The 13,180-nt window shown below is 38.5% G+C and overlaps 1 protein-coding gene across 3 annotated transcripts in view; it reads right to left on the minus strand.

Annotated features, from left to right (window-relative positions):
* rbm19 (RNA binding motif protein 19) overlaps nucleotides 1-13,180 on the minus strand; it is an 82,142-nt gene that overhangs the window by 44,620 nt on the left and 24,342 nt on the right. For all 3 annotated transcript variants that reach the window (XM_041228280.1, XM_041228279.1, XM_041228281.1), the window contains exon 20: nucleotides 12,678-12,794. In XM_041228280.1, the coding sequence (XP_041084214.1) occupies nucleotides 12,678-12,794 (117 nt within the window). The remainder of the gene's footprint in view (nucleotides 1-12,677; nucleotides 12,795-13,180) is intronic.

Below are 13,180 nucleotides of genomic sequence, written 5' to 3' on the forward strand. Positions count from 1 at the left end.
GATGAAGACTAGACAAGCACTGACAAAGGGTGAGGGGTGAGGGGTTTGTTATTGAGGGTTACAACTAGTACTGGGACAAATTTCACAATATTCAAACGTACATTGATCCACATGTCTCCGAAGGCAAAACTCTGTGTTGGTGTCCATCATGCATTACATCGTTAACAGAATTGAGACAGACATACCACAACGTGTTCTCCCTTGAAGCCTATTTACCACCTTGCCAGAATTTGTTTCTAAAATGACAAGTGAAAAAACAGCTCTGTCTGATGTGTGGGATGGATATATAATATATATTGGATGGATACGGACCGTTGGAGCCTTGTCACATTGTCTAAAGCACTGCCCTCCCTCACAGAACTTAAAATATCACTAGTCATCTTGTTCACAGTTACAGAAAATCCCAAAGTAGTAAGCAGAAATGCTGATTTGGATGAAGAACAAGGAAATTAACTGGAAAATAGGGGGAAGAATAAAAATAAATAAAAATAATTTGTTTTTTATACTCACCCCGACTTGTCACTTCAAACCATGTATTTTTAGCGGTTTGTAAATGCCACAGAAAAACACAAAAAAACACTTCTGCGCATTATCCACCCCTCTCAGACACATACCTTGAAAAATGACTGAAATCCGAGTCGTCATTATATTTATTTTTATTCCCCCGGCTGTTCTGCTCAAACAGTGTCCCTGCAATGTCAGTGACGAGGAAAAAAAAAAAATAACTCTGTGCCGTCTCAACTCCGCCCCCTGGAGTATCTGTTCAATGGCAATGTCCACAATATCAAAAATACAAAATGTACTTTCTTTTGCATGTTCCAATAAAAATCTTTTGCATGTGGCAGTAAAATCTTAACTTATTGTGTAGTTCAAAGTTATAAATGTGACTACTTTATTGGTGCAGGGATATTTAATAAAAAATCACAACGGCGTGATGTGTCTGTATACGTTCAATATACAGACGCCTCACGGTCTTATTGCATACATATATTATATGTTATGTTACTCCAGAATGTTGCACTTTTTCCAAAACAACGTCTCCATATTTATGTTATGCAAGTTGGTTATGATTGGTACACTTTTTTATCAACTCATCCAGCTGTTTTTGACATTCAACCAGTTTTCAACAAAACTGAAATGAAAGCTTAAAACCAAACTGTTTTGTGATGCTAATGGAACATACCATTATTACAGACAGTTTCTATTTATTTATTTATTTATTTATTTATTTTCAAACTGTGATAAATAAGCTCACAGCATTGTGCTATAGAATTAGGCAATGTAGAAAGAATACAATACTGTTTAAGAGACATTACGCTTTTCTATTTTCCTGGTGCTCTCATTGTCGCCGTGATTGGGTGTAAGGCAAATCTCGTGCAAATCGTATCCAAGTAGAACGGTAGCTCATGTTTTTCAAAATGTAACCAATATGTCGGCTTCAAAGTGACTGAGTTTTGCAGCAGCATTTTCTGATGAGGAAACACTTCTAATTTATGATGTCACTGTGAATCTGCAGTGAAAGACAGCAAGACAGAGGGGTAGCAGTCAAAACACCGGTACAGCCATCCAGATTTTAGTAAAATATTTACATAACGTACAGCTAATGCCACAATACTCACTATTATCAGAGCTCTGCTTTATTGTGCAGCTTACCAGCCTAGTCCAATTAGCCTCACAGACTTAATAAGGGACCAGCCTGTAAAAGAAGCCTCATCTGCCATTTGAGAAGCATTACAGCAAGCCTGCTGATAAGGCCAGAGCGTCACTCGAAGCAGAAATTAGCCCTTTAACAGCAAATCTGAGAGGCATCACTCAGGGTGAGTGACAGAAGCACTCTGTGCTAGTAACGGCGAGGAGGCAAATCACAGCCTGGTGAATGTGAAGAGATCTCAATCACTACTCTGAGACACACTGGCTCTGATTACAGCAGTCACTTTCACTATGTGACCTCGTACAGACGACAGCTCATCATACCCTGCTGGGGCCTTAAAGAGGCGTGCTGTGTACATAGTAAATAGTGATATGCATGATGGTTAAAAAGCCACATCGGGGGCTAAACTGTAATGCTCTATTAAAGCGGTTGTAGCCAATAATGTAATTATCAGAGGACTGTGCATGCAAAATCAGCACACACTATCAGTTTGAGTCTATGCAACATGTTTGCTGAACGTGGTCCTTTCAAAATGGCATATGCATGATCTCTGATGCCAGCATTCATTAGCTGCATCTACAAGGACATATATTAAATTAATAAAGAGATGTAAAATCGAGGTCCTTTTGGAAATGACTCTGCAGCAGCAATTGTGATGCATACTTTGCCTCTAGTCTCCAAGTCACTTTGGATAGAAGTGTCTGTTAAATGACATTTATTATTATTATTATTATTATTATTATTATTATTATTATTATTATTATTATTATTATTATTATTATTAATAATAATAACAATAATAATAGTTGTGTATACTGGGAGATGCGTTTCTTCACCTCACCCAAATCACACAATTTACTGCAGAACAGGCAAAGTGAAATCAAAGTACTGTTACATCAAAAACATCAAAGAAAGGTCAGACAGATCATCGCATTTCATTTGGTTTGATCATGACGGGTTCTATATTAGACTGTCAGATTGGTATTGATTGGACGTCAATAATTGTTTAGACAAGGGGAACGGAGGGAGGGCTTTGCTTTGTGTAATTAACATATTTAAATCCATTTAATTCATACCCAACAACTCTGAATAAGAGTATCTGCAACCTCTCTTCCTTACTGTTACCATGTCTTTTAGTCCCCAGCCTGTACTTTAAACAGATATAAAGGAAGAGTGACAGTATGCAGAGCACGCCAGGGAACCATACATATGGAGAATCACTGCCACGGAGAATGGAAAGCATCACTAATTCAAATTCCAGGAGCTAGAATTTTTTAATAAATGGTAAGACATTATGAATTGTATGTTATTTTTTATTTATTTATTTTTTAATAATGATGCCTACAGTAGAGATTATTATTTTATACAGAATCTTCTATATCTACATTAAAAGTACTTGTGCACAACCTCCACAATGTGTCTATTCATAGCTGGCAACAGTGCTTCCTATTTGTTTATTTTTTTTAAATTGGGTTTAACAGTAAAAGCAGGTTTACTCTGGGTTTAAAAATAAATAAAATTTACACTCATGACACTAATGAATAAAACATCAAAACCTTCAAGTTCCAATTTCCGTTTACCCGAATAACAAAAAGAGATCAATTGTGGGTACAGATTGGCCTACAAGAAGATCCATAAAAGATGATAAATTGGGATCCGGTAACACAAAGAGCAGCAACAGGCAAGTTAATGCTAACTTAACCAGTCACAGTCGATGGATAGACAATGTTATATTAACCATACCAGTACAGTGGTTACTCTGAAGACCTGCTGATAAACTGGAGTAATTCGAAATTAGTAATTCATTGGAGTGAACTACTAATCCCACAATCCCACCTGCACCATGGCATCAGTCAAGTTAATCTCATCTCATTCCAATATCAAACTGAGGCTTCAGCTGGTTCCATCTGCAGCCTACAATCCAAACTACAAACCGGCATTACGCAAAAGTCAAAGGTCACACGTGTTTATCATATTTTTCTTCACTGCTTCATTTCTTCACCAACCTCCAGTATTTTGCGGACAGTAAAATATATTCACAGCCCTTATGTTTGACAATCCGAGATTTAAAACCTGCCTTCTCATTGTACGCTCTACCACCTGAGTGGAGAGGTCGAGTTCTGCCAGCTCTCAATCCTAACTGGACTGACAGAGTCGCAATTGAAATGGATTTGATCTTGAGCTGCTGATGATGGAAATGAACGAGTCTGAATTTAAACCGCTTGCAAAGTGGCTGAAAGTTTCTGATTATATTGTTTTCTATTTGGTCACTATCAGTCTTCCTCCACTCCAGGTAACCCTCAATGGTGCACATCCTCTATATTTCTAAAAGCAAAGGGAATCTTCTGCACTTCAGACACCACTAGATTGAATGACCAAAAAGTCAATCACTAGCATGCGCTTCAAAGCACAAACCTGCCTAGCTTTAGGTAATTCTTCCATGTGTCCAAATCAATGTATGTCTGTCAGTCAGTCAGTCAATATAGATGGGGTGCCAGTCTGATTGCACACACAGCACCTGCACATTTACAGGGCTTGTTAATCAATGCTAAAAATAAGCTCAATCTGCTTTGAGAGGCATACTGACCAAGGAAAGGAAGACAATGAGAGTTAATTTTTTTTAGGCAAACTGACAGGGCCTCCTATACAGGTGTTTTAAAAAAGAGCCTCAATATGGGTTAAATACAGTTTTTACCTTGAGAGAAAATATCACCTCTTTAAAAGTACATGGTGCTAACAAAATAATTCTACTAAATCTTACCCAGTATGTATTACCACCATTTTGTATGTCTCAATTTCCTATACGAAAAATGCAAATAGTGTGCATTTAAAGGTTTTGGTGAAGAAAATGTGCTGCTCCCAGCAGATATGCTACATTTCCAGTCCTCTTCAAGCGGTTGTACAAAAGGGCCAGTCAACACTGAAATCAAGGCTTAGGAAAAGCGATTGACAATCAGAGGGTGAACCATGCGTGAAGCTTCTGAGGACTTGAGTTCTTTTAAAGAAAAATACATGGCAAAGGCACGCTTCATTTTTTTAGTTTTTTTTTTTTTTTTCTGGAGAAATATACATTTTAAAAATCTATATGCTTCTTGTCTTTTCTTAAGAACTCAAACTCCCAGACAGCCGACCTGGGTCGCCTGTGTCCCGTCAATAGGAAGCGCAGCTTGGAAACTATTGCAAAAAGACGTTTACCAATTTTTTTAGTTAACAAATGCTGTGAACAAAATACCATTTGAAAACAAAATGCACATTTAACATAATTTGTACATCTTTAATATAGGAAACTGTGAGATCTACAAAGTGATGTTAATACATATTAGATAAGAATTACTGCCATCTGGGGAAGTCCATACCATAGCCAATGCCAACCTGCTCCTGATCGCCCCCTTCCTTAGTCTTTGTCTTCCCCAGTTTGGTGTGCCTGCCCTGGGCCAGTTCTCCCTCACGCATCGGTCCATCTGTCCTCTGCTCACCAGGCCACTTGCTTTGCTGGGAACTTTGTGTCAAAAGGACTGGCAAGTCATGTTGGCTGGTGATTTAAACACAGCTGTCTGTCTTGGCTTGGTTTGAGTACTCACATAATTGAGACTCGCAAGGTTGAAAATTAAGCTTAAAATTAGAAAGAGCTAACAAAATAATTATAATACATATTACCATCCTGTCATGTCCTATATGAAAGATGCACACATTATGTTAAACATGCACTTGATGTTTAATGGTATTTTTCATATCATCTTTTGCACAGTGCACTTTTTGTTGAAAGGAAAGCATCCCACGTGAATTACTTGAGATTTCCAGTTCTTATAGGAACAACAATTCATAACGGAGGTGTAGCAAGGTTTCTGCAAGATCGATCACTGCATTCTCTTCACGAACAGCTTCAAATAAATGACTATTAAAAAAACCTAAAACATCTTCACCATAATGTGTGCGCTTTTCACATAGGAATACGTGAGACCAGTGAAATGGGTCCTCATAACTGAGTAATAAATCACACAGTACCAGAAGCATTACAAATACAAATCAAGAGTTAGTCACATTAAAGTCAAAGTCAAATGCAATCTGAAAAATCTACAGGAGGCTAGGTGTATATGATAAAAGTTTGGTGACGATCATGGCATGTTATGTTCACCAGGAAGAGTGCAGCAAGCAGACAGACTGACACAGTCAGTGTGGAAGGGTCCACATTTCTTTCCTTATTTAAAGTGGTCTTTTAAAACAAGCAGGCATTACTGCAGTCCAGTCATGGCATCAGCATCTTTTAAACCCCTAAACTAAACTGCCATGCAGCTCGAGTTTTGAGACACTTCAATTGTCTGAGTGTGGCTTGTGAATCTCAAGCATTGATTCTGCATAATTTTGCAATGAGGAAAGATGATCTATTTCATTAAAATGGACCAAGATAAGATGACAGCACAGTAGTGCCATGTACATCATGTGAGCAACGCATAGACCATGGAAACTGGGACTAATCAGAAACAAAATGCTGCTGTGGATTTCTCATGAGAAACAAATCCAGGTATAATAAATTAATTATTATACCTGTTTCTGCACAGGAGGTACATACATAACATTTAAATCCCTGTCATCTCTGCACTGCACACAAACTTCAAACCAAACACCTTCAAACCAAACACAAACATATTTGATGTATATACATGTATATATAGCAATTAACAGGAACACTTAAAAACACACTAATTATTAATTATATAATATATTACTCTAAATACGGAATATCCAATATGTCCAATATCTCAGAACAAGCACTTGCAACAGTACCAGTGCGCACTGGTAAGTTGGCCAAACAATCAACACTAAGTGACTAAAGAACAAGATGTGGTCCTTTTAACTTTGTCTGCATTGTATAGCAGATACAGACATGTGTGTCAATAAAGGAATAATTCACGACAGGGTGAGTTGTGCTGGGATAGCATCACACCTCGGGTGGTTGAGCACGCGACAGCGGGCCGACTGCGTCCAACACCCAAGTGGTGGTGGCGGCAGCCTTAAATCGGCATCATGAAAGTGGAGCACTCAGAACAACGTCGACACGATGTATAGCACTGTACATATCCACTGACAGACACGTGTGAAGAATGTCCTTACCAAGTTTAAACACAATGGGAGGAGAAGAGCTGCAGCTCTGTAGCCGAGTGGTTCTTAAAAGCCTCAGTGTGATGATGCACTGTATCAATAACACCCACTGTCTCGCTGAAACATTTAGCTGGCAAGCATTTAATAAACATCTGTCACACAGACAGCATTGTCACTAATTCTCTGAATGGAGAACAGACACTCTTATCAACTACTGGAAGACACAATTGAGAATGCTGCTGCCAATTAATACTGTACAGTGCCTATTCATCAATTTCTTATTCTGAAATCATGCCTACACTGTTAAGAGTATCTGTCCAAAAACATTCTCCCTTTACAAAAACAATACAGGGGCCGGCCTTATAAAGATGCATGATCTATAAAAGGGGCCACGTTGTATATGAAAAGAGTATTATTATAATTAGTTTGTATCCATGACAACTTACAGAGACTAGTGTGTGTGAACTATGCATCAGCTACAGAGTCAATTACAACGTCTTACCAGAAAGACTGCAATCCCCAGTGAAGACAGGATGGCACAAAGCCAGGACGTGAACCTGCACTCCCTGACTGTACGACTCACCTTGCACACCCCAGTGCTTTTACACAACTTTACCTTGGGAGTCTTGATTTCTTATAAACTCTAAAACGGTGCACAGCGTTTAAGATTGTTTTGTTTTTTTGTTTTTTATAAACATATATTTCTCAAGAATAATCAAAGAATGAAATGTATGGCTGAAATGTATTTCCTTTACAATAATAATAACAAGAATCATTTTTACACAGCGCCTTTCACAGTGAACCACCATCACAAAGCGCTTTACAGAGGTAAGTTGTGAACTGTGCATTATATGCAGAGTCACCTACAATAGGACATTGATTTAACATCTCATCTGCAGGATGGAGCACAAGGAGGTTAAGTGACTTGCTCAGGGTTAAACAGCGAGTCAGTGGCTGAGCTGGGATATGAAACGGGGACCTCCTGGTTGCAAGCCCTTTTATTTAAACGCTGGACCATTTGAGTGACTGAGGTTGTCAAGACAATTAACAAAACAAACGCAAACTACAGCAGCAACACTGCACTGCATTCCAGAGTTCATCTCATTTCCTCCGACTTTCATCATCTGTCTGGTTTTACTAAGTTTTGGTAAAGGAGGTTTTTTTTTTCCATTTTTGGCTGCTTACCTCTCGTAATCTGTCCAAAGATATTAAAATGTTGTTTTTGATGTCATGTTAGCATGTTTAGAGCTGAAAGTTAATTTCCTATAAACGTCAGAACTACAGACAGGGGGTGTTGACAGAAGGATTTATCTCTCTCTCTCTGAGATGGTGTCAACACTGTACTGTAAACGACAAAAAGCTATGCTCCTACATTCCCCTTTTAACAGCCCTTCAGTCTACAATTGACAGTATTGATTCCTTGACTGAGAACACAGAAGTGTGGATCTGTCAAAGAAAACTTTAATGGTTGACAAACTGAGGATTCTGTAAAAGTCATTTGCTTGTTTTTCTCTCAAAGTCAAATCTCTTTGAAAACCGACAGAAGTACTGTAACTGAAACATAAGCGGTTTCAGTGCAGCTATGTGAATAGTAGCCATCATTACTTTTACTGTAGTTCTTGTGACCTATTAATCTCTCCATATATATACACACACATACACATACATACACACACACACAATGCATGCAAAAGTATTAAGACCCCTCTCATATTACTGAATTACAAATGGTACATTGAAATTTCGTTCTTTGATATTTTATTTTGAAACACTTAAACTCAAAATCAATTATTGTAAGGTGACATTGGTTTTATGTTGGGAAATATTTTTAAGAAATAAAAAACGGAAATATCTTGCTTGCATAAGTATTCAACCCCTGTGCTGTGGAAGCTCCCAGTATGCACCGAAGAAAGAAATTGCCCTAACGGGGACACAGTTACCTTACCATTGGCCTCCACCTGTGAACCATTAAAGTTGCTGTCACATTTTCTGGATAAAAACCACACTGTTGAAGGATCATTGGTAATGCTGTGAATCTGAAGGAACATTCAAAGAACATTCTGTAGAAGTTAGAGATAAAGTAATACAAATGCATAGATTAGGGAAAGGGTACAAAATAATATCCAAGTGTTTGGATATCCCAGTGAACACAGTTGGATCAATAATCAGGAAGTGGAAGCTGCATCACACCACCCAGGCACTGCCAAGAAAAGGCCGTCCCTCAAAACTCAGCGCTCAAACAAGAAGGAGACTTGTGAGAGAAGACACAGAGAGGCCAAGAATCACTTTGAAGGAGCTAGAGAGTTCAGTGGCTGGGAGTGGAGTAATGGTGCACCAGTCAACCAACACTGCCCATGCCTCAAGACACACCATCCCTACAGTGAAGTAGGGTAGTGGCAGCATCATGCTGTGGGAATGCTTCTCATCAGCAGGGACTGGGCATCTTGTTACAATTGAAGGAAGAATGGATGGAGCAAAATACAGGAAAATGCTGCAAGAGAAACTGCTTCAGTTCGCTAAAAAACTGACGCTTGGGAGGAAATTCACCTTTCAGCAGGACAATCATCCCAAGCACAAGGCCAAAGCAACATTGGAGTGGCTCAAGAACAAAAAGGTGAATGTCCTACAGTGGCCCAGTCAAAGTCCTGATCTCAATCCCATTGAGAATCTGTGGCACTATTTGAAAATTGCGGTCCACAAGCGTCGTCCAACCAACCTGAACAACCTGGAGCAAATCTGCCAAGAAGAATGGGCCAAAATCACTCCGACACTGTATGCAAAGCTGGTACATACTTACCCCAAAAGACTTAAAGCTGTTATTGCAGCAAAAGGTGGCTCTACCAAATATTAATGTGTGGGGGTTGAATACTTATGCAAGCAAGATATTTCAGTTTTTTATTTTTCTTAAAAATATTTCCCAACATAAAACCAATGTCACCTTACAATAATTGATTTTGAGTTGAAGTGTTCCAAAATAAAATATCGAACAGAACGAAATTTCAATGTACCAATTTTAATTCAGTAATATGAGAGAATTGGTCAGGGGTCTGAATACTTTTGCAAGGCACTGTGTGTGTGTGTGTATATATATATATATATATATATATATATATATATATATATATATATATATATATATTATATAATTATAAAAGAAACATTTCCTCGAAACATGTGTTGTGGAAGGAGCTACTGTGTGATGCACCCTTTTGACCAACAGAGGGTTGTTCAATGGAAACAATGCAGGAAAGAGAACTCCACTCAACACTGCACACCACTCTAGCAACAGAACTCCATTCAACATTGCACATCAATCTAGTAAAAGAACTCCACTCAGAACAGCAGTAAATTAATATTATTCTATACAAATGCCCATTTGTATATATTTCTCCTTAACATTACTTAGTTTCTCCTGAATGAAATATAGAATTCTCTAACAAAATAAAAATTAAATAATATTGAAATACTTAAACCGACAGATTATGTGAATGTCCAACCAGTACTTGTGTATATCTATATGTAAGGTGTGTATGTGTGTGCTGTTTAATCTGCACATCTTTATGCCAGGGCGCACAGCTTCTCTGCTCTAATGCAATATTACAGTCACGCCCGGGCGCACAGCAGCTCTGATCTAATGCAACATTACAGTCACGCCCGGGCTGCTGAACCGAAGCACTTTCATTGTGTCCTCTAATATCTCTTCAGCCCCTATGAAAAGGGAACAGCAACTGAGCATGGAACCACACTGCCACCTGCTGGACAGGAGAGGTTGTGCCGTAAAGATGCACTCCTAAACAGTACTTCTTCATTTAAAATAAATGGTTGCAAAAGACAATCCAGTAACAAGGCTTGAAACTCGACCTGGCCTTACACTCTGCACTGGGTTTCACATACTTCAAATTTCGTATTGTATTTAGTGAGCAGAAGCCAGGAGTTTGATGTTAAATAAACTGTTCCTCCCCTACAGCTGAATGGACAACTACTATTAGCGAACCTACAGAACCTCAGGTGTGATTCTTCATTCATTTACCAAGGGGCTGCTTGTTCAAACTCCTGGTACCTGCTCATTTCAACACTATACCTAAACATGGGAAGATCTGCAGTAAGGTGCACTAGCTTTAGTAATAGTAGCAGCATGATGATGAATCATAAACAAATACAAAAATCCTACAACTGCATGTTACTGTACTGAATGTTTACTTGTTTTCTCCTGAATCTCGACGCATTGTAAACCACTGTAACCGAATACTGCATGTGGAAACTAAATGCTCGGTTCAAAATAAATACAAAACTATACAAATATGACTATAAATACTGAAGGAAGTCTACTGTCCATTTCAAATAAGTGTAGCGTTTTAAAGAGTAACCCACAATGTATACAAAAGGGTTAAAAGCACTCATTAAATTACTTCCAGCCTCTTATGTTATTTTTGGAAATATAAAACACTTTTTCATATTGGATTACAGTCATGACGACTTATGATTTTCCATCTTTCAATAGATCAGTAATGACAATATCAAGCAACACTATCTACAGGTCTGTTCCTTATCACTATTTATTACAATATAGACGCTCTCTGTCATTATTTAATATACCACTGCAGCATGTATCCTTGTGAAGACATGCATGTGTGCTGCATATATGAAAGACTGAAGAAATACTGAATGACACACACTGGTCTACAATGTACACTTAATACTAACACCTATAATTGACCTTCATATTTTTTACCATGTTAAAGTATTACCGCCTCTCATATATTTAACAGGAACTCATTCTATAGTCCAGGCAAGAGAAAATGGTTTGGCACACCTGATTGCTTCTCAGTGGTGCCATCTAGTGGGTGAAATATACAAGACCCTTGCTTAGAGAGCTCACAGCAACATTGCTTGGTTGTTAATAGCACAGCAATTGCTTGGATATTTACACTGCATTGGGTAAAACATTGCCCACACAAGAAAAAGAAAAATGTCTAGACCAGACAATGATTAAAAAAAAGAAATGTTAACTATAAAAACACTGCAAACTACAACCGAATAGCCTACTATGTGTTAGTCATTTCAGTGTTAATAACTTTACAAAATCAATTAAAAAATTAGATTACAAATCTTATGCTTCTCTTTGCCTGGGTAACATTTAGACTAAATACATTAGTCTTCACCTTTGATAAAAATAGTCAAGAAAGGTCAGCAGTTTGATCCAATCCTGGTTTTATGACACACCTGAGCATGTTACCTATACACTGGGAATAATCAAGCTCACAGTAAAACCTGGAACGGGTGAAACTGCTATGCAACAGAAGTCTCATTGCCATCCCTGCTAACTAATACCTCCTCCCGGATGAAAGGGTTTTATGCCCATATTTTTAGGATGATCTTTAATGTCATCTAGCCATTTGTTATACGGATAGTTAATTGTCAGATTGCTTAGCAAAGAATCAGTGGTATAGCAGAGGTTTAGTGGAAATCCAGAGTCTTGATGTGTAACAAGAGGATAATACCTAATAAAACTGAGTGCAGTCAATTCTCGTTTAAACAAACTCAGATCAGACAAATTTTCTCAAAGTACAAAGCTTCTACAAGGTCCCAGTAAAATTAAGCAGTCGTTTATTGTAAATGACTTCTTATTGTATGTATTCACTCAACACAAATTTTCTGTTTGTGCAAATTATTTGCGCCCCCAGGGAAGAACAACATGAATTAAACAAAACATGCAAACAGCCAAGTGCAAAGAATATTGGGAAATGTATTAACTTGCATCCCCACATTAGCACTTCTGTGCTATATTTTAGTGCTGTTTGAGGACTACAGATCATATGATGCATTTCAAGTGGCCAGTGTTCATACAGGTTGCACTATCCCTGCAGAAGAACGTGGAGGTGTTGATAACGCATCACTGTACAGTGAAGTGAAGAGCTGTGCGTACCTGAAGAGCTCCCGCACCTCCCTCACACTGGCCTGGAAGGGGACATTGCGCACCAGGATCTTGGAGCTCGTCTGCTTCTTTGACTGCTGCTTTTTCCGCACCGACGTCACCGTGGCTCTGAGGACACAGAGAAATACGAATTACAGTGAAGCAAGAGAGAGAGGTGAGAGGAGGCCCATCACGTACACTGTAACCAGCTTTGCCAAAATAGCACCGAAAAGTCAACCTCAGAAACTGGTAGTCGACTAACCGCACGTCATTCTGATTCAATTGTGAAGCGTGCGGTTACAGATGGATGAACAGGCACTACCTTATATCCCTCATATAGCTTGTGTTCATTTGTACATTTCATCACAATTGAATATTCCTGATGTACTTCTTCAAAGTATGACATTATGACCTGCATACGAGGCCCCTACATCTCATTGCCAGGTGATTTGCACCAAAGCAGAGGATGATAGGTGGCCAAGCTTAAATGTCAAGTCAATGAATAAACTATGGAC

This window comes from Polyodon spathula, chromosome 25 (genome assembly GCF_017654505.1).
Source record: "Polyodon spathula isolate WHYD16114869_AA chromosome 25, ASM1765450v1, whole genome shotgun sequence".
In the NCBI taxonomy this organism is placed as follows: domain Eukaryota; kingdom Metazoa; phylum Chordata; class Actinopteri; order Acipenseriformes; family Polyodontidae; genus Polyodon; species Polyodon spathula.